The following is a 21,897-nucleotide window of genomic DNA, read 5'->3' as shown; positions in this document are numbered from 1 at the left end:
AGTACATAAACTCACAGCCCATGTAGTCTAGCAAAAGAGAGAGATGGAATACAACTGACACCCCAGTTTCCTCCCACTTCTCCCCATCTCAGTATATAGAGAAGACATAGCAGAAGTTAGGGTCAAGTATTTAAGCTAAAGACTGATTTTGGAGTAATGAAAGGACACTGGCACAGGTAAACCCCTAGACTTGCCAAAGAAAGGTTAGCCTTGGCCCATAAGCTAGAAAGAAAACCCTGCTTACTGACCAGAAATGGAATTGCTACTTTTATGTACACCTGTACAGAACAAATAGACACAGCTGGTAGTCCTGAGAACAGTCTGAATAATTAATTTCTTTTCAGTAAAGCACTATTTGATACCAATCATCCTACTACTTTGTTGCTTTTCACTGTGAAAAATGAGTTTGCTTCTATACCCTGACATCAAGAAGTGGTGTCCATGCAGAATTAGACATATTCTGGGAAACTGCTGTTTGAGACAGCAGAGATCCAGTTTGATACTTCTTCCCCCTACCCCTCAAACCAAGCATTCTGTGGCTTTTCTGCTATAACTGATGATTCAGAAAACCTGAGTAAAGTGTTCTAAAACTTTCTGTAAAAAAGAGCCTCTTCAGTAGACAGACAGCAGGTAATTATTTGATTCAGACTCTGAGGACTTTAACTGCTAGGATATATGCATTGTTACATAGACAAAGACTGCACAGAAAAATACAAAATACTTTCAGATAGCATTTGCATTAAAGAATGTTGCAAAATGCCCATCAGCTTCAAGCACTGCATTAAAAAAATAGCATATAGGCTCTCAGCTGATTTCTTGCATCTCATTTGCCCAGAAGCACACAAGTGACCTCAGAAATACTAAAAGTTCTCTTATTATAGTTGGCTGCTTTAAGCTAGGATGCCAAGAGCCGTACTTGGTTTGATGTAAAGACACCAAGTACACAACAATACCAAACCACTATCTTAAAAGCGACATGTAACTAACACTGTAGCTTTACTGATAATCTCTCTCACTGGCAGAAAGTATTTAAGTACAAAATAGAGAACTGCTACTGCAACATAATGTAAACTACCTAAATTGAGAAGATGCAGCTCACAGCAAGGCAGACAAGGTTCTCAAGAAAAGGTGTGAATTTCCCCACAAACTTTAGCCTAGCGCTGGAAGACAACCGTGCTTGACTCGTTTTTGGTGTACATTAAGTTATCATGACGACACAGTGTGCATAGAAGTCGAGTCTGAAGATTTCGCAACATGGTGAAGCATCACTACAAAACCCCCATGATTCACTGAATCAGCCAGCACTTGAGGAGAGAACTGACCTCACATACAGATCCTAGCAGAAAACTCTGCTCACACAGGTGAAGAATGTAGTCTAGACAGTTTTTAGCAACTCTGCCAGCCTGGGAGAAAGGCAAAACACAGATAACACTACCAAGTTCAAGTAGTTAGTACAACTAGTTGGTCAACATTTATATGTGTTGGAGGCACAGAAGCAAACTCTAAGAGCAATGAAAAATATTTGACTATGAACCTTTTGCAGAAATGACAGACTGCTGTAAGTCTGTCATGCAGGCTAATGATAACATCTCATCAGTTAAGTGTCCTCATTTGATTCAGACCAACATCCAACAGGAATTATCAAACTTACATTATTTAGAAACAGCTGTACTTTTCTCACTAGTAAATTTAAAAAAACACATAGATTGACCTTATTTTTAGAATTCCTGCAAATAGGAAACAAAAAGAAAAACACAAAACTTTTATGTGGGTAAAACTTGAATTTTAGGAACATCAGTAAAATGACAAATAAACATGTAACATCTAACTTTGTGCCTTTTTTTTGTAAATACGTGAGATTTCTTATACAATAGTCCTTTTTTTAACAGCTAAGACCAGTGGTAAGAACAGTAGAAACTTTGTGACAGTATGAAGAGAAACTTACCTCCAACTGCTTAGTGCCAGAAAAATATTTCTGCTGAATTTAAGTTTGTCAGCTAATTTTAAAATTATATAGTACTTCCCTTTTAATACTCATTTACACAAACAAAAGACCACATAGGATATGATTTTTCAGTATCAATCTTAAACTGAATTTAAAAAAAAAAAAAGCCTGAATTACATTTAGTCACGTCTTATGTGGAGAATAAAGTTTGATTCTCTAACAGTAAATTGTACAGTCAGTTTCCTGCTCAGGCTAATCAGCACTGAGATTTTATCAAGGGCAAATACCATGGCATATTCTGAGGTTTTAAACAACTACTTACACTGCCTATCCTGCTCAAGTACTTCTATGCACGATTTCAGTTGACAAATATATTCATAACATTTCCCTGAGGAACACTAGCTAGTGGGCAACAATAATGGGCAAGTAACATATACTTACCAGGGCAGCAATTCCTTTTTTTAAGGGGTAGGGTAGGCCTGGGGACACTGCTCTATGTTAAATATTTTAGCTTGCATCCACAGCATTTTTTCAGGTTACTTGCAACCACAGAGCCATGCATTGGGGACTATTTTAGAGTGCATTTTTATCAAGAAAACTAAGTAGCTATTAGGGGTGTCGGGGCACCTATTCATCCTTTTTAAGATTCATCCTAGTCTGTTTAAGACCAGTCCATTTGAAACTTCACATTCTTCATTACAAATGAACTGTAGTTTCTTTCAAATACTTTTTATATAATGATCAGTCATCATCACCATGGAGTAAGCATTTCTAGCACAATTTTACAATTAGACAGAATTTACAATTCCCAAAGCCAAAGTCAGTCAGTTCTTGAATGATGAAATCCCCCTAGTGAAATTAAAACCGCTAGACTAAGGCTCATGGTGTAAGCCTTGACATTCTGGTTTAGGACGAAGAAAATGTTTCGTCATATATGAACTTGTCAGCATTGTCAGGTTATGCAGGTACTTTCAAAGCATTCTGCTTGCACTAAAACTAGTAATTACTGCAACATCTATGGAAAATCTGGGGAGCGGGGTCAACTGACATAGCCAAGGGACAGTTGCAAGCTAAACTTCCACCAGCAAGATGCATTACAAAAGCAATTTTCTGTAAACTTACTGCCACTTATCTTCAACATATATTAATTGCATATTAGTAAAAGTGTATAGCATCTCTAAGTAGATGAAAGCCTACATGTATTAAATTACCGTCATTCTATTCTCCACAATAGTAACATCAATGAGAGGGCTTTTTACACCTCAAGCTCCTACAAGATATGATATAATCACAATTTTATCTTCTAAATATCTGTGATACAGTACAAAAAAGTAAACTGTAGTGACTAACTAAACCAAATTTCAGGGAAAGTTTAAATGAAACTCAATTCAGATCTGTTCCTACAACATACTGCATATCATAGGCTGCTAAATGTGTTTAGGTGCTTTACAAATGTAACACCATTACAGTCTCACTAGCAGCCATGCAGTTGCATAAGGACAATTAAGAGATGTTAAAAGCACCAGATTTCTTCTGCAACAGTTAGGATGTAAAAGGTTTGTCAAGGGATTAGCTTTGGATTTATTTAAAAAAAAAAAATCAGGAAAGTTACAGAAAAGTGGAAAAAAGTTACAAATACTGTTTCGTTACTCAGGAATCCCTCCCCACTCCTCCTGCTTTATGCCCCATGAAAAATAGTAAGTAGAATCATGCTGCTACATGTCTGAACCATCCAAAGACAGCTTCTTGATAGTGACTCCTGGGACCTCCTTGTCATTTGAAAGATGAATTTCAAGGGCACATTAAAAGATACGGCCCACAAGAATACCTGATAGACTACCCAATTCTTACAACAAACACACTCCTAATTCTGCCCATGAAAACATACCAAAATAATCTTTTGATGGACAGGGAGGAATGGAGAGAAGGCAGACTGATACTGGGTTCAAAACAAAAGTAAACCAGGAAATCTAGCTCTATTTTCCCCATCGTTTACACACTGCATCAAGTCATGTTTCTGCACTCAGACTGAAGCTGTATATAATATAAAAATTCTGTTCATTGTTACTCTAAATATATTCCCCTTCAAGTTATTTTTGTAAGTTATGAGTACCTACAAACTTTTCAGTCATCTAATATCTGTAGACAATTTGCACTGACAATTTATGCTCATAGACTTCTATTTAGTATGATTTTAAAAGAACATTAATTATGCTGTGTGACCTTATTACATAAAAACATATATACACACAAATGAACATGTATACATAAACATAGTTTGAGAGATTCCTGAGGAATCCACAGGTGTGGAACCTACTATTTAACCATAAAAACTAAAACAATCAAAATTTTTGCCAGTGAATTTTAAATAGTGCATTTGATTGTTGTTTTACCTTCCTTTCTAACTTTGGAAATACTAAGTATGCTCTTTAAAAATTTCTGATCCATCACTTGCTTAAGTAATAGATAGATACATGTGTGTATACACTGGGGACAAGCCCTTAATAAAAGCTGCAGGGATACAGAATTTGACAGAAGTCAAATACAACATTCATTTCCTACCCTTCATATAGCCTGAAAGCAGATTTGAGATGAATGGTATCAGTATGAAAACAGGACAAGTCACTTCAGTTCAAATTCCGATTTGAAACTACTTTGCAAATACGCTAAACCAGCTCCTAAATTAAGAGAGAACTTAACTGGAAGTTGTACAAGCACCTCTACAAACATAAAATGCCACCAACTATAGCCAACATTTTATTTCTCCAAGCAGGAGAAATAAACAGGAAATGTAGGAAGAAGTCGGGGTGGGGGAGAAGACCCTTGGAAATTTTTATTATTTGACAAGACATCTTCCCCTTTCCTAAGCAAAATGAAACAGACACAGCTGCAACTGAGTTGCCTTTTTTCCTATGTGGACACACTATGAACATTCAAAACATACTTAGTTACAGGTATAAATGTAGTTCCACTGAGCACAATGAAGTTAGCTCACATGCTAACTTTCACCATGTCCATTTTATATGCAGGACAGCACATACATAACTACATACCTTCCACCTCATTTTTGTAAATCTAACCCATTTTAATCTCGAGTAGGTAGTTCATTTTTATTTTGTTTAAACAGCAACAATGGTGTTTGAAAAATCTGTACTTCCAGGACAGATGGTATGGGAAGGAAGTTGATGGCTTTGCTGCAGTCTGGACATGGAAAATACCAAATCAAACAACTAGGCATCACTTTGCAAGTTACCTTTCTAGTCCAAATGCACGACTTGCAAAGTATTTTTAAAAATGTATTTGATATTCATTCTCACATAAACCAACATGGAAGTACCAGACTGTTTACACCAAGAGTTTGTTCTGTTATGGTCATGGGTTAACATTTCAAAGAGTGTACAGTCATTTCTCTTTCCAGTTTCTCACAGTGGTTATTTTTTATTCTGTATTTCATGCACTAATGCAAACCAGGGAAAACTGCTGAGTGTAAGCTGCTCTCATTAGAAAGTCTAAGTCTTATACAGTCATATTACAAGTATCAAATGAGGTAACATAGTTGACCCTCCATCGCACTACTGAACTTTTCAAATTAGTTGATTCAGAGGAACAGTTTGAATGGTCTATCCAATTTAGATACATGCATAAGCTCCATAACTGTTTTCCTGAAACACAGAGCAAGCACGAAAGTATGAGTAAAATTACCAAGCTTCCTCAGCACACAAACTATTCTAGCCCTCCTTCTTTTGGAGCAAGTCAAAAGATATTAAACCTCTGAAAGCCTTTAGTCCAGCAGTCTACAAGACCTTTGGTAACAGGATCTGCTAATAGATCAGCAATGTGTGCTCACTGGAACTTGTGAAAACTAAGATTAGCACATGGACCCTGTCACACGGCTTAGTACAATCGGCTTCTAAGAGATCAGGTCTAGAGCCAGATGAAATGTTCATACTTCAGGTTAGAATTGAGTTCTATTAAACAGTCTTGTCTCACGATGCAACAGGACTCTGCTCTATAGCAGCTCTATAGCTCTATTACTGAGAACTGTCCACAAACGAAATTTAAGAATGTCTTCCTACTTATAATGCCTATCCTTAGACTGAAACATTTCTGATGCCACTGTTCCAATGAACTCTGGAAATGCTGCCATGCTATGAACGTTTGCCACTACCAAACTAGTTAAACCCCAATACAGATCAGATTCCAATCACCACAAGATCTTCCTATGTGTAGTTAATTGCATGTATATAATGTGCCACAAAAAACGCTGTGAATGCCGTCTGTGCAATGGTACAGTTATGCACCAAAGCGTATTGCTTCTCACTTTTGAATCATTTTATTTAAGAACGAAAAAATGTCAAAGCTTACGGTATTAGGTACACAACACTTCACTGCAGAAGTCCAAAATTGTTACTGGATGTAGAACACCTGCCACATTGAAGTCATCAGTGAGAAAAAGCACACCCTAACACGGGAAAAAACAATGCACACTCTTAAACGGGTAACATTTGTATTAACAGGACACAGGAGTGCCAGAATGAATGGCTTGCCTTTACAAAAGTGTCTAGCTAAGAGAAGACACTGTATTTCATCACAGCAGTGACTCAAAGCCTTTTCATACGGTGCAAAGACACTTTGCAGCAAAGGTAGTCCAGCATTATTTTACATAGTAGCACTAATATATAAGGTTTAACAAAGTGTTCTCTTGGCCATCAGGCTTCTCAAAATCTGAATAATGAGCATCAGGTAACTCAACCAGCTGTCAACAGAAAGCTGGAAGAGATATAGAAATGAATGAGAAAATTATGATTATAGCTCCCTCACCCACACAGATGAAGATAACCAATCTGCAGCTAATCCAGGGTACACAAGAAAGCTCTGTATTTTTACTTATGTTTCTTTCCGGTTCAGACATGAGAAAGAAGCTCAAGTTTGTGCCTGACCTAAAACACATATTTCCCCCTTTAAAAAAAAAAAAAATTCAATAGAAGGATCAGCAAATGACTTCAAAAAAAAAGCACACAATGAGAAAGTTTTCACTGTCCTTTTTACATTTGAAAGTGAGACTTAAAGTGTTGTGAACAAGTTTTATATAACTAACACTTCTAACAGGGCTGTTTCTGTCATCCCACACAGAAAGAATACAACAGAACAGGAAGTAGTTCATGTTTATTCATGTGAAAACAGTAACACACTATAGAAGAGGGTTCATAGTAATTTTTTCATTAGGCATCACTTCCACTTCAAAAATTAAAATTCCTGACACTTTCCCATATTTTTTATGATCAAATACAGAAAACAGAATTATGAAGAAACCCACTAGTGTTGTACCTCTCATCATCTGAAACTACAAATGTCAATTATGTGGACAATTTTCTGATATTTTACAACTTGTAGGACCATGGCAACTATGCAAGATGTACATGCCTGTATTTACATATTGAGTAGAAAAGACAGGAAAGAAGTTGCATTCGCTTTCTAGTGCAAGTCTACAATAATCACACAGACAGAACAACATTTATTAACAGGAATGGAACAAGTCCACACATGAGTAAGAGAAGATCATAAATAATACAGTTGTAAAAAAGATTAAAAATCTCAGACTGAGGTAGCCAAGAACGTGCAATATGGATGTTTGTACAGCGCACCTGTACAGCAGTTTCTCAAAAGCAGAAGTTTACTAAGAGAAATGTGGTAGACTAGCAGGGTGGGCATGGGTTATAATGGGTATGTCTTCCATTACGAAATTAAGATCAGCTAGTGATATATCCACTTTTCAGTTGAAAGTACCACTAAACAGAAACTCAGCCAAGAAGTCTATTCTACTTTGACTTCTGATCACTCCATCCTGACAGAAGTCAGTTCCCATTTTTCCCCAAGCAGAAGAATTTTGGTGGTATGTGCAACAATTTTTTTTCTGAACTCAGAACCAGATTAAAGTAAAACAGGGGAAGAAAATGCTTTGAAGAAACACAAACATTTTAAACAAAAACAATCATTTTTCTAAATGGTTTTATTTACATTTTTCATATACAAGTACGTCAAATGATACATTCTGACTAGTATCCACACCAGTGTGAATTACATGAATTAAAGATACTGATGTATTGCATATGATGAAATGCAAAACAATCAACCCTAAGCTTTGGTCCCACCCTCTGAATCCTCATACAGCAGCTGGTTTGTTACTGAGACATCTAAAATTCAAAGTGTTCATATCAAATAGAAGTTATCTGAACAAATATATCTAGTTTCATTTCTTTAGAACAAGCAGTAACACTGGAGTCTTACTTGCAAAATTCGCAAAATGAAAAATACATGAAGAGCCAAACACTTTACACACGTTACTAGCTTTGTATTTATTGTTTCTAAACTTGGGGTATTTGTCACAACTGTCTTGTGCTTATGATTTTTAAATCTTTAATTATGGCAACCTTTCAACCCCTACTAACAACAGTTCAAAGTGACCAGGATATAATGCAATATACTCAACAATGAAAAAGGTAAAAAGGTGTGGTGTGAATTGGCCTGAAACATTCAGGAGAATTACAGATTAAAGTTTCCACTTAGAGTAGCTGGAACTAAAAATTCTTCAGATCATTAAAAGAAGTTGCAAATACATGAACATAGTTTAATAAATGTGCTTAAGAGGATTTTCAACCTGGTGATTTCTCAAATGAAACTAGCAGATAAGAAGGTGACAACTTCAAATGCTTGCTTTGGAACTACTGAAATACTTACAACACTGGTAAAGTAAAAGTTCTTTCAAGTGCATGAAAAGCATTCTCAAGTCTTTCTGTATCTAAAAGAGGGTTCAAACAGTCAAAGAGACAAAGGAAATAGTAATAGACAGCTGGGCCTATGGGATCATAGAGTGTATCACATCAGAATTTATTTTTACATTTCTGTAGCACCTTTTAGCCAGATGCTAAGAGCACTTTAATCACTAAAGTGAGCCTCACAACAACCCTGTGAGGTAGGTAGGTATCTGTTTTAATAACGGCAAAACAGGTTAAATAACTTACCCAAGACGACCCAGCAAATCAGCAGAGCAGGCTAGAATCCCGATCACCTGATCTATGAATTTTACATCGTGGCACATGTGGGACTGAGGCTTACATGCTCCTTTTTAAAACTGTGCAAGAATCACTGACATGTGAATCAATTCAAGTTTTCTGGAAGCAGACTTTTACAGGAAAGGTATCAAGAGAAAAATGTGCTTTAAGCAACTAGAGAAAACAAGAGTCTGAGGTAAGAAGAGGGGCATTACTGTACCACTTCCTAAATTTTAGTAGATGCAGGATAGCAAGTTAACTATTTTACTTGCTGAAATATGCATCAAAAATAGGCTACGCAGTCAAATTCACTAAACAAAACTCTATTCTCACAAGTCTTAAGCAGTCAAATGCTATGACCCAAAAACGTTGTGAGCTGGGAGTTGTTTCATCCAATTCTATTATTTCTCTGTCCTGCAACTGCTGCTTTGAATGTCAGAAGAAATAAGAACCAGTGTGAGAATCAAAATTTTTTGACCAATTCAAACTTTAATAGTAGAGTTCCCATTAACAAACTGTCAAAGCATGCTCTTCCCAGTTAATCTCCATGTTCTACTGACTACCAAACCCATGATAATAGAGAAATCAGAGCATATAAATTGGTGCTTCGCATATAAAATAGAAACGTGAAGTATTCAGTTACTTCAGCACAGTCTGTATATCAATAGCAGTAAGTCAGATGATACACTAAGCGCTCAGCACTGCTTTACACTATATTCCACTGGGGCACAGAGTCATACATAAAAAGAAAAACAAGAGTCAGTGAGCTGAACAAACACTGTCATAAAAACAAGGGGTAATCATCTCAGCAGTAAGGCCTGCACTTAAGTTTTACATTACAAAATGAACCGGCATATGCAAGGAAACTTTTTCTTCATGTAGATTATAAACATGATTTCTACTTGAAGATTGGAAGTTACTAAAAAGAACACATTCCTCAAGTTCAGCAAAGGGAAATTTAAAGATTTCTGACAATTTTATAAAGAATACAGCTGTTAAAGGGTTAATTCCTTTTTTGTAAGGCCATAATCATAACCCTCACCCTAGCTCATCTTCCAATAATAGACCACCACTATGTAATGATACTCAGCTCAGATTTATGTCGTTCAGAGGACAAAATTCTCTAGTGAAAGACAACCTACCAGAAAACAACCCCACTTTCCTCTCCCTTTCTGTCTTTCTGTGATGCAAAGAGGAAACATTATCATGTTGAAGAGGAAAGTGATATGCTTGTTTTGACATCAGGAAAAACAGAGTTTACAGACGAGTGAAGATTTAGCAATTTTCAGATCTAAATAATGAGGCCGTGAAAGTGAATCAAAAGCAATGCTAAGATTCACCACAGGTTTACTTTCCCAACTCAAGGCTGGAAAGACCTATACTTCTGAACTATCCCAAGAGAAACTTTCTAGCAGGAGGAGACTACTAGGATTTCCAAGGAAAAAAGCTTTTGGAAAATACATTCCCTACATTCCTTGTACATCTTAAGGCTGCAATAAAAGAAGCCTCAAGACAGTTCCTCTACCTCAGGTATCCTTCAAAAATTAACTGAAGTCTTAATTTATATTCAACCATGCCGTTAAAAGAACACTTGAGAAAACATTTCATTTTTAATTTACTCTCAGATGGGACTGTACATATGCAACTTAAAACAACACTGACAACAGTGCACAATTGTGTGAATATATGTATTTTGAGAGAGGAATTTGGAAAGAAGTTATTTCAGCTTATTGCTATTAATGATTACATATACTGAAAAAAGGCAGTGATAAGCATGTCGCTTTTTAGTTAAATTAGTCACTACATGAGTTTTGAGAGGTGTTACTGGAACTAGGAAAGAAAAGTTGAAAATTTAAGTCTAACTAGGATTTTAGAAATTTGCCTGTTAAGATGAAAGATGAATTTCTAAGATGTAACCTCTTGCATTTCTTTCAAATACAGCCCTTTTCAAGTGTAGCCTCTACCAGAACTCTACAGTTCACATTTTTATATTGTTTTGAGTAACAGAATCATATATTCCATTTCTCTTATATTTGAAGTGCAGTTACAGGCAGACACACATGCACACGCGCGCACACACACACACACGTGAGCAAGTGATCTTTATGCCATTTCTTTCCTTCTCAAATTTACTTTGTGTTACCTGGTTACCATACCTGCAGGGTAGAAGCTGATCTTCCTTCCTTGAAGGAGCGTGTAAAAAATCATACCCTAGACTGTTTTAAGCTTTGCCACTGTTAATGTTTCTAAGTACTACTAGATTATAAATTAGATAAAAGGTATTGATTAAGGGAGGTAATGTCTGTCAATTAATCTCTGAATGTGGTTCAAGACAAGAAGCCTCACAAGAAGCTTTACGCTGATAATAGTACTTTCTGCTGAAAGATCTACAACGTAGTACAGGCTTTCTGAGGTGGTCTTACTCAACTTTAAATTTCAGGCATGGGGAAGATAAAGGTTTTAAATAAGCACAGAAATCAGGTAACTTAATGTAATCATCAAACTAGATTAGATTCTAAAGACTAGATCCTGTAGCAAACATTGCAGGGTGCCAGAGGCTAATGGATTTGGCTGCATGGTTTCAAAAGGAAAAAATAATGCATCTGTATGTGTTAGTGCATTCACAATCTCCCAAATATGTCCAATCACCGACATTCCAACTACTACTACAAACTACTGGAAACAAAACAGTAAAAATTCTACGACATATAATTAGGTAATAATAAATTTAGGTTGCACTATAACATCTTACTATAAACTGCAATATAAAAATTTCTGTTAGACTCCCATGATTCCAATTTTATTTAATAATCTTCAAAATTTACTGCCAGAACACATTTGGATACATAATTTAATGTAAAATAAGATATAACTATACAATGCAGTTTTGCCAATCTACTGCTTAGCAATTTTCACATCAAAAGGAAAAAAATTTAGCTGTCTCATTTCTCATCTACAGAACAAAAGTCCCCATCCCTGTACTTTAGCATGTAGAAGATCTGTCTCAAGAAAAAATGTGCAGCTAGAAGATGCCCACAAAAACCATATGTATTAGTATTAAGTATCAGCTACAAAAAATAAAATAAAAAAATTTCCGATTATACAGTGCATTTCATGGCATGTCATTAAAGATTGTTTAAATGATCAATGCACTTCAGGGGAAGTTTTATATAGTTAAGTAAACAAGCACAATTTTGTTGGGATTTTTAGAAGCTAATGAGTTGTGCTAATACATTTTCCCAGCATTTTAATTCCAGAAATCAACTTCCATCCCACACCCTCCCTGAAAACACTGTTCACAGAAACACTCAATTCCCTAAGAAAGCAAAAAAATTAAAAGATCCAAACATTCCAGAAGGTCATTCAAATAAGTTTGTACATATAAATGAAAAAAAGGTCCTCTAAATAAATGACACAGGAGGCAATAAATTGACACGACAAGTAAATAAAAGGCTAAAGCACTCCAATACCATTGAAACGGTTTTAATGTTGTTGCAATTCCATAATGCAACAATCATCAACTCATAAAAGACCCAATACTGTAAGAATTCATTTTAATCACTCCTTTGCACCTATTTTACAAAATAAAGGCAAAGCATATTTAAAATCCCCTTTTCCCTAGATATTATGTGCCTATCTTATTTATGCTTATGTAAACTTAAATTCCTATTAGATCTTATATAAGAAAAAATTTAAAAATATTAACCTCTGCTTCAATGTACAGTTTCCAGAATCTGCCAGAACTGGGGAACTGGGCAACAAGGCGTTCATAGGTCTTCCGTGCTTTGTCTATAGGTTGATTCTAAAAATTGAAAATCAAAACAGCATTTACAATATTATGATTTATGTAAATGAATATGCTGATTTTACTCCAGAACCAAATAGTGTGAGTGGACCATAGATAAGGAAATGTAATCCTATATCACTAAACCTGTGCCTCTCGAATGAGAATGCTCCAAGCGTCAAGGTCATATGGATTTTCTTCTAATTTCTTTTCAGCTTTCTTCACTTTTTCTGGGACATATTCAGCAGCCTAGAAAAATTAAAAAGAAGACATAAGAGATCACAAGTAGAGTTTGAAAAGTTCTGTCCCAGTTACAAAGTCAAGGTAACAACAACATTCTGACAATGTAAGCTTTCAGATCTCAGTTTTTATGCTGGAGTTACCAAATTGTAATTTTATGTGGAAAACAAGTTGTTCCAGTAAAATAATGCACTCTCTAACAAGTGTTAAAAACAGCGTAGTAACATAGTTACAACAAGTTCTACATATTTGGTGATCCAGCAAAAAGCTAGATTGAACTGTCTAAATGTTCCTAAAACACTAGAACAAATTTGAGTTTCCCAGAGAATTTATTGCACTATGACTTTTAAACAATTTTACAGACCTGAAGTTTTAAGATGCAAAAAGTAAATTCAGACTGATTTTTCTATTGCAGACCCCAGCCAAACAAATCCAGGTTACAAGTCCTTCTGCATATGCAGGACATTAAGTATTTTGTATCACAAGTTACAGATTTAACAAGAAAACTAGGAGATGACAGTTCTAGCAGCAACATATACATGTTATCCAAGCACAATTTGTTAACTTTCTGATCTGTCTATCAGTGTATTCTTACAGTTGCCTTCCTGTAGCTTCAGCACTACCTACCTTAAAATGCCTTTTTTTTTTTTTTTCCAAACACTCAGACATTCATATCGGAGTTTAGAAGCTTTTTTTCATACTAAAAGCTTTACCAAATTGAACGTTAACTTGTTAACACAGTTACTATTATAGTATAGGTTTAAGTGTTCTTTTAAAGACTTGTGGAAATGTCTTTATGATCTACAGAAATTTTTTCTAGATTTAAGTTAGCATAAATGAGATGAAAAAAATTACGATCTGATGTTCACATACAGACAAGCCTTAAAATGCATGCTTGTTACAACCCTAAATGTTACGAAGTTTTTTATTAAGCATGAAATATTGTTCTGACCTGTACTCCAAGCAGCTTATTTACTAACTTTCCAAACTTGACTCATTTTCAGGCAGATGTTAGCCGTCTCAAATCACACGATCAAGTAAATTCTTGCCTTCGTGAGATGTAATGATAATAACCTGTAAATTATTACTACAAGACCTTTCTTGTGAAATTTTACAAGTTAGCTACATAAGTACTGTTAGAATATACAATTTAGTGTGAGTGATTTACTGTACAGAAAATTCTAAAAAAACCCTGTCAATTGCTAAAAGATTATTTCAAGGAAATAATTTTAATTCTTAATATCGGATCTAGGTCAATACACAGCTCTGCAAGATGAAAAAGACAGTAGACAGGACAGAGAGAACTGATACTCCTATCAAAGGTACTATCACACACTTATAAAGGAAAACAGAGGGTAACTAGATACTACAGAGGTATGACTTCCAGCAAAATTCACAAGCATCACTATTATGCATCACTATTGCACATCGCTCCTGAAAGAAAGCAGACATTCCAGGAACACAAATCCAAGGTATTATTAAATTTTACTGGAAGACCACTTACAGTGGCATTATATGAAGATAAGCTGCCAGTGAAGCATTGTACAAAACAGTGACTTAAGAAAATAAAAAGCTGGGGCTAGCAAATGCAGTAAGCCTGAGTTACTTAGGAACATCAACTTTGTTTTCAGGAGTGCCCTGCCCCTTTGCTTTTGTCAACCTCTGCAAATGCACAACTATACAACAGCTGCTTCTGTTATACATTGCAATTCAACTTTATAATTTAAAAAAAGCTACAATTTTTTGAATATTTTTCACCATTGCCAGTTTTTGGTCAGTCCTACTAGCAGGATATAATTCAAGGCATATCCCTTCAAAGATTTTTACATTAAATTTACTTATAAAAAGGACAAATAATCAAAAATGTTGCAGAGCTGTTAAACTGACATGTAATAGCAGCCATACATGAAAGGGGAAAAAATAATCGGTAGGAGTGGCTTTTAGGAGTTTAAAGACCATTATGCTTTTCGATTCAGTTTTCAAGTCATTCTTAACATTAACAGCTCAGTGCAAAGCAGTGTAACTTGGAAGACAAGTATCAAGCCCCACAGCAAACTAAATTATAAAAATAATTTGATTTAAAAAAAATCAAATTAAAAATTAGCATCTCAAAGTTTTCAGCTCAAAAGTAGTAAATTTATACATTTCCATATGAATATTTTTAATCCCTAAACCCATCAAAATTCTGACTCTGTAATACTGCATGTTCTATTTCAGCTGTACAGGCTTAAGAGGCAAAACAGTATGGCAAAACACAGAACTAGTGGTTTTATTTCTTCCAAAATGACACATATAAACATATTTCAGCTTACAGAAGACAGTACTGAAGCTTAAAAGTACTTTAAAGAGTAAAGTTTACTTTAGTAAAGTAAGTTTAAAGACTATTTAAGTTATCTCTACGGATGACCCAAAGTTGAAATGTTGTTTATTCAATAAAGCACTAATTCAAAGTCGCCCACATCAGTGGTAAGCATTGCTTCTCATTATATTCCATCTTAGTGAAATCTACTTGTCACAAATATTCAATGAAGCATATATTATTCTGCCTTCAATTGGACAGAAATGCCTATCAGGAGTACCATTGATGTCAGCTACAAAAAAAAAAACCAAAACAAACCCCACCCTAAAAAAGTACTACTGAAGCATTTGTGGAAGCACAGGGTCCTGCACTGTAAGTGGTGACTTTCAAACAGGAAAAAGTAGAATGGGCCACTGAAGCACACCTCAACTATTTTAGTAGTAGTTCAGTTGTATTATCTCAAACCTCTCCATGTGACACACAAAACTCAGCTGACAGTGCAGTGAAACAGTTAAAGCTTCCAGGAATTTGATTTCACCTATGCAGATATAGGGCAATAAACTCAGAAAGGCTGAAATAAATTAAGATGGTGAAAAAAATAAATGCTGATAAGATGCATAATCATAGCAATCCTACATTAACTTTCCATGCTTGATACAGGACTCCCAATCTGTGTAAGAGGAGTAAGAAAATCCTCATTCTTTTATTGGGGAAAAAAAGACTAACTTCCTAAATTAGCAAGCATTCACTTCAAAGCAGATAAAGTTCTCCATGCAGTTATAGAAGACAAATGACTGGAGCTCTACAGAAATGAAAATAACTATATGATCAGGGTTTTAAACTGGACTGCTTGGAATTACTTATACCTTATGTCATATGTAAGAAAACACCCAACTTAAGGTGCAGTGAGCACCCCTTCTCCTGTCCCCTTCCATCTCCAGGGTGGATAAAAGCCATCCACATTTCAAAGAGGCAAACTGCACTGCAGATGCATTCAGTTAGACATCAAACCTGTGTGGACACCTACTGCAAGCACTCAGTGAAAGGGAACAAGGAGCTTGACTTCTAACTTAGCTCAGTTATAGCCAGAAAGACATTTGATCCCAGTTTTGAAAACTGCATGTTAACTGTACACTGAGCTTAGATCTCCTGTTATCACAGTTCAAGGGTATGTGGCTTCTGATTATGTATTTTTAATTGTAATGCTTGCGCAACAGCCAATATCCAACACTGTGAATACTTAATTCTTGTGTGTTTGTTCACTGCCACAATCCTGCCTGTAGATAAGCATTTTCAGTCCTTCCCTCTGGTTAACAAAGGCACTTGAGTTAATCTCATCCTGTAACAAGCCAGTTCAGGGAGTTAAATCAGCAGAAAAATAATCCTATTAGAAAAGCGATCATCTTTCTAATGTTCAGGGTCAGATGTGATGCAGAATAAAGGATGCAAAACCATACAGGACTTTAGCAGTCCCAACTTAGATCAGCTTAAACTACCATAAAACTGCATCTAATCAGATAGATACTGGCTTTTATCTTTTCTTTACTGCCTAAAAAAAAAAAAGAGCTGCAAAGAATTGTTGCATACAAATTGAAAACTACTTTTTTTCTCTGCTTTTTATAAATGTGTTCAGTATACCTCCCACATAATTGGGCTTCTATCCCACAAACAACCCTCTGAAAGTCACATAATTATTTTAGCACTTATGGTTCCATGTCCACAAGTATCTATATTGCCATCTACTCTGATTCACAGCTTCCCTTTTATTATTTATACACAGATGAACAGCAATGGATTTTTAGTTTCACAGATACTAAGAGTGTAAAAAACTCTTTATGACTACAGTTTCCAAAATCTGAAGAAACTTAAAACCAAAGTATCCCACAAGAAGTCTAGGAGCCCCTTCCTGCAAAATACATCAACTGCATGAAATCCAAATTCAAATTCATAAAGGATGTCGGAGGGAACAAGAACAGAAGAATCAAAGTTGACTTTTAGTATTTACTAGAAGTTATTTACCAATCACCTTCAAGGAAAAAATCTTGGCTTATACCTTAGTGCTAAATGCAATAGTTAACAGTTTCTCCAGGCCTCTGAGAATGAATCCTCATGACTCCAAAGTGTGTAAGAAAATACCTAGCCAAACACCTCTTTCAACTATTTGCAGCACCTAATGCATCCAATTGCTTAAAGCATCCTCCTGTTTCCAAAAAAGGATCTTCTGTAGTGAAAAGGAAATGTATTTGAACAGCTGGTTCACCTGTGAAGCGATCAGTTTAACATGCTTTAAAAACTACCACTAATTATGAAATAAGAACTTCTACAAAAGTTACAAGATGTATAGGCCGTTGTACACAAAAAGGCAGGAATTTTAATGGCTAGTTCAGTCAAATTGGTTCAACATCCAAACGGAGTTTTATGTCCATTAAGATAGAAGCTACTGTTCAGAGGTTTTGGCTGGCTGTTGCACAGTTTAACATAGACCAGACTATAACAGACCCAATGAATATAATTTCAAATATATTAACTTCCAACTTAACAAGCATTGTTAATTGTCCAGTTAGGTTAATTTACATTTTTGTCTAGCCCAAATTTTTTTCCTTGAACTTTAGCTATAGCTGTATGCACACAGAACAAATTTTAAAATCCTTTCAGTAACCTACCCCTTCACTACACTATAGTTGCACCTTATGAATCCTTGCACTTTCTTAAATCTGTTTTTAATGCCTTGCCTTCTTCTATTTTATCGCTAAATCAATTCAAGTGTGAACACAATCTTGAAAAAATTGTTGTCCTTTAAAATTAGGCCACTATTAACAGACATAACCCAACATATTCATCTTAGATAATTTAATAAGGATACTGCCCCCCACCCAACATAGTCTAGGCTGGTTTAAATCTCTGAACAAATCAAGAGTTTTAGATTAGTAATGATTACCATTCTTTCCTTATAAGACTATTTCACAAACAGCAGCATTTTAGACAGACACATTTTCCACTTCAACTTCTCCTTGGTATACCTGGAACTTACTGACCCCGGAAATGCAGATGAATAAGAGGAAGGAGTAGGAAGGGACAAAAGTACCAGTAAGAAACTGGGTAGACTGCTTTAGAGACATTTTCTATAGTCACAAAGACAATACAGACATCTTTTTTTCCACAGCTCAGTCTTGGACCAGATTCATATTCATGTAAAGTAACATGTGTCATAGACTGGGGTACATATCTTGGAAACTGTTACAGGAAACATGAAATGCATGTTCTAGCCTTAAAAGATGAGAAGGCAACTAATGGAGGGGTAAGGCAAATATTGCATCAAGTCTTTAAATAAAATTGATGCCTGGCAAGTATTATTTATTAAGTGAATAAGAATAGTGGTTCTGCCATGGTAGGAAGAGGCTGAGAGCACAACTAATTTAGGTCTTGTTAGAGGGTGCATGAAACAACCACCACACAACTGAAATGAAACTAGATGTGTACCTTAAGGTCCAGAAAAATTTAAAGACATACATGGGTGCAAGCATGTACTCTCTTTAACCTCGACACATGAAGAGATTGGGAGGAGCTTGCCAGGGAATTTTCTGGCAAACAGTGGCAGGTGCAGCCTTTCAGTCTACAAATTTATATTTCTAAGATACAGACAGGGCTAAGTCTTTGGTATTTGAAAAACCAACCTTGGAAATTCTGGTTTGTTAAACATCATGTAGATGTTGCCAGGAGTCTGGCAGGGACCTAACATTTTAATGCTGACATCATTTAACTGGTTCTGTAGATATTAATTTGGGTCCAGTATAGTTAACACAGTGCAATCATTTAAAATATACTGCAATAGTGGTGGCTACATCGTATTTTTTTGCTCCCTTGCCCCAGTCTGTTCTACAACGATGCAAGGAGGAGACAATCTACATAATGTAAGTTAGGCTCCCGATCTACGCAGTAAAGCAGCCTAACAATGCCTGGAGCTAAACTCAGCCTAAAGACAGTAAAGCCACATTTCAATTGCACTGCACCTGGTAGAATAAAGCCTCCTAAACTCCAGCAGGATCTTTAACCTTACAATACCTTTACTCTCCCACACTCCCTACATCCAACATTCTACACTTTGTTCTTCCTTCCCACACTACCGCCACTTTGTGATTGCTGGAGACAGCATGACAATTTGTTATTCACCTGGCTGCTTTTGGAAGCCCCCTCCAAACCCTAAGATCTGGGATGCAAGATGCAGACACCTCTGCATGTCACTGAGTCAGAGCTAACAATGCTGATTTGTCAAAGATCTTCATCATCTGCATCATACACTGTCATGTGTACATCTTATGCACAACGTAGATGGAAATGAAGTACAGTCACCCCCTTATATTGATCTAACTATGTGACTGTGAATGAAAAAAACTTATTTTTCACCCAAAAACTCAGAAGCTAGTTGTGGAAGCAGATGAAACCTGAAACAGGAAAGCCAGACACAATCCAATCTCTGCCTAGCTCCAGCTTCCTACAGAAAGGAACATTTAAAACCGTAAGAATATCATGCATGTAAAGTCAGAGCGCCCTTCAGATAGCACTAGGTTACATTATAGAGCAGCTGTAGGGTAGGGAAGGGAACAAGGCACAACTGCCCCAGTCACAATGTTTTGTTGTTCCTCCTTCCACAGAGACAGTGAATTTAGGTCTATCATGCTCTGGAAGACCTGCTGACTGGCAGGCACACCTGCCTCACTACAGAACTGGACAAGTGGTAGCCTAGGGTGCAGAAAACTTCATGGTAGTATTGCTAAAGACGCTGATCTCAAATAATGGCCTGGTTTGACAGTAGGAGTAAGAAACAGAAGTCTGCCAGGGTAAGGAAAAAAAACAGTAGAAGACAACTTAGTGAAACTGAAGAAAATTGATGGAAGGCAGATAACCAACCATACCAAAATTAGAGACTTCTAGGAAACCAGAATCCAGAACCCTTCATAAGGAGGATGGAGTAGGAAAAAAATTAAATTTGACCCAACCTGCAAAAGAGTTGGGGTTAAAGTGCACCCAACATGAAAACAGTAAGCATAATAGGTAAAAAGGATGAACCTTAATATGGATCAAAAATACAAAATCCAAGCCATGTTAAACCACATGCTTTACATAGACTGCAAATAATGATTTGCAATTTTTTAATGCCAAAACCCTCTGTGATACGGGATCACAATACTAAAGCTGTTACTTCCCAGACAGTAATTCAACCTTTTGCATATTAAATTCTCCCTTGCAAAAGAAAATAAAACCTTAAGTCAGCATTATTTTTCTTTAAGTTAAATAGTAACATATTACAAGCTACAGAAACATACTACTTTAACCAGCAGTTTAATTATGCAATTAAACTTCAATGAATTTTTTTAAAAAAATACACTGAAGGGGGTGAGCTTAAATGTGAAACATATTACACACCAGGATCATAAAAATTTTACTGTAGCACATTCTTACTTCTTTGTAGCCATCCACCTCGTGATGAAGTAAACTATTCTGAAGAACTTCTTGCTTAAACATACTACAAGTATACTTATTAACCTGACCAGCTTTGACCATACAGGCTGGTAATTCATAGGATATTTTCCTAATGAGACAGAAACTGGGTATTTTACATTCTGAGCACTTGTCTTTCCTAACCCCCCAGAACTGATGTTCTTACAAAGAGTTTACATGCCATCCTTTCAGAGTACAGGCCCAGACATATAGAAACATAACCTGTTTTGTAAAGAGACTGACATTCTACAAAGAAAAGCTTCTTAAGGGAGCACGAAGTCATTAGCTTAATTTTCAGTATTTTTGTAGGCTACATTTACCACTAAGGCATGCCACAGTGTTATCAATCACTTCTCCCTTACTCAGGAACTTTCACCCACACCCCTCAAATTAATACGGATTTTAAACACAGCCCTAACTATTAAAAAGACCTGTTTAGAGAAATTCTGCTAGTAAGTAGGAGGTAGTTCATGGTAACGTCAGGTTTAAAAATATGACATACAACACTCGGATTGCACCTGTCTAAAAAATAAGTTATGGCAAATACATATTTTAGTATATTTTAAAAAGCCAAAATCAACTGAAATAGTAGTTATTTCCTCTTATTCTGGAGGAAAAGGATATCGATAAAGAGGCGCACAGCCTTATATGTTAAGCACATAGATTCAGCAAACGCTCACTTTACAAAACGCTGCAAATGTGTCAGTGCAAAAAGCTTATCTAGGTTTCAATTTTCTTCCGGAGTACTTGTACTCAATAACCACGAATCAATGAGACCGGGAAAGCAAGGCTCACTGGAGTGCCTATTGTGCACCTCCACCAGAATTACAGTTTGCTTACCAGAAACGCAAAGACTGAGAGAGACATAGTTTTCGGAGCATTACCGGTTTTAGCGAGCGCGGACGCTGGGAGCGGCTCCCCGCTCCCTTGCCCCAGCGCAACGCTTCGCTGACGGAATAAACGAGAGTTCCTCAAAATGGGTGTGTGCGGTGGGGGAGGGGAGCCCTTCACCGACCGCGCCACTGAGGAGACCGGTAGGGCTTAACGGCCGTGGGGAAAAGGCAAAGGCCACACTCCC

General features: G+C 36.3%; 1 protein-coding gene across 1 annotated transcript in view; it reads right to left on the bottom strand.

Annotated features, from left to right (window-relative positions):
- The window catches only part of CSTF3 (cleavage stimulation factor, 3' pre-RNA, subunit 3, 77kDa), a gene marked incomplete at its 5' end in the record, with an annotated part of 51,465 nt that extends 29,698 nt beyond the window's left edge, over positions 1 to 21,767 (bottom strand). Inside the window, 3 exons of the mRNA XM_010293949.1 lie at positions 12,704 to 12,799; positions 12,929 to 13,030; positions 21,660 to 21,767. Of these exons, the coding sequence (XP_010292251.1) occupies positions 12,704 to 12,799; positions 12,929 to 13,030; positions 21,660 to 21,767 (306 nt within the window). The remainder of the gene's footprint in view (positions 1 to 12,703; positions 12,800 to 12,928; positions 13,031 to 21,659) is intronic.
- Positions 21,768 to 21,897: the final 130 nt, after the last annotated feature.

The sequence above is a fragment of the Phaethon lepturus genome, unplaced genomic scaffold (assembly GCF_000687285.1).
Source record: "Phaethon lepturus isolate BGI_N335 unplaced genomic scaffold, ASM68728v1 scaffold11999, whole genome shotgun sequence".
In the NCBI taxonomy this organism is placed as follows: Eukaryota; Metazoa; Chordata; class Aves; order Phaethontiformes; family Phaethontidae; genus Phaethon; species Phaethon lepturus.
Note: the sequence above shows the minus strand (reverse complement) of the source record. Positions and strands in the feature narration are given on the sequence as shown.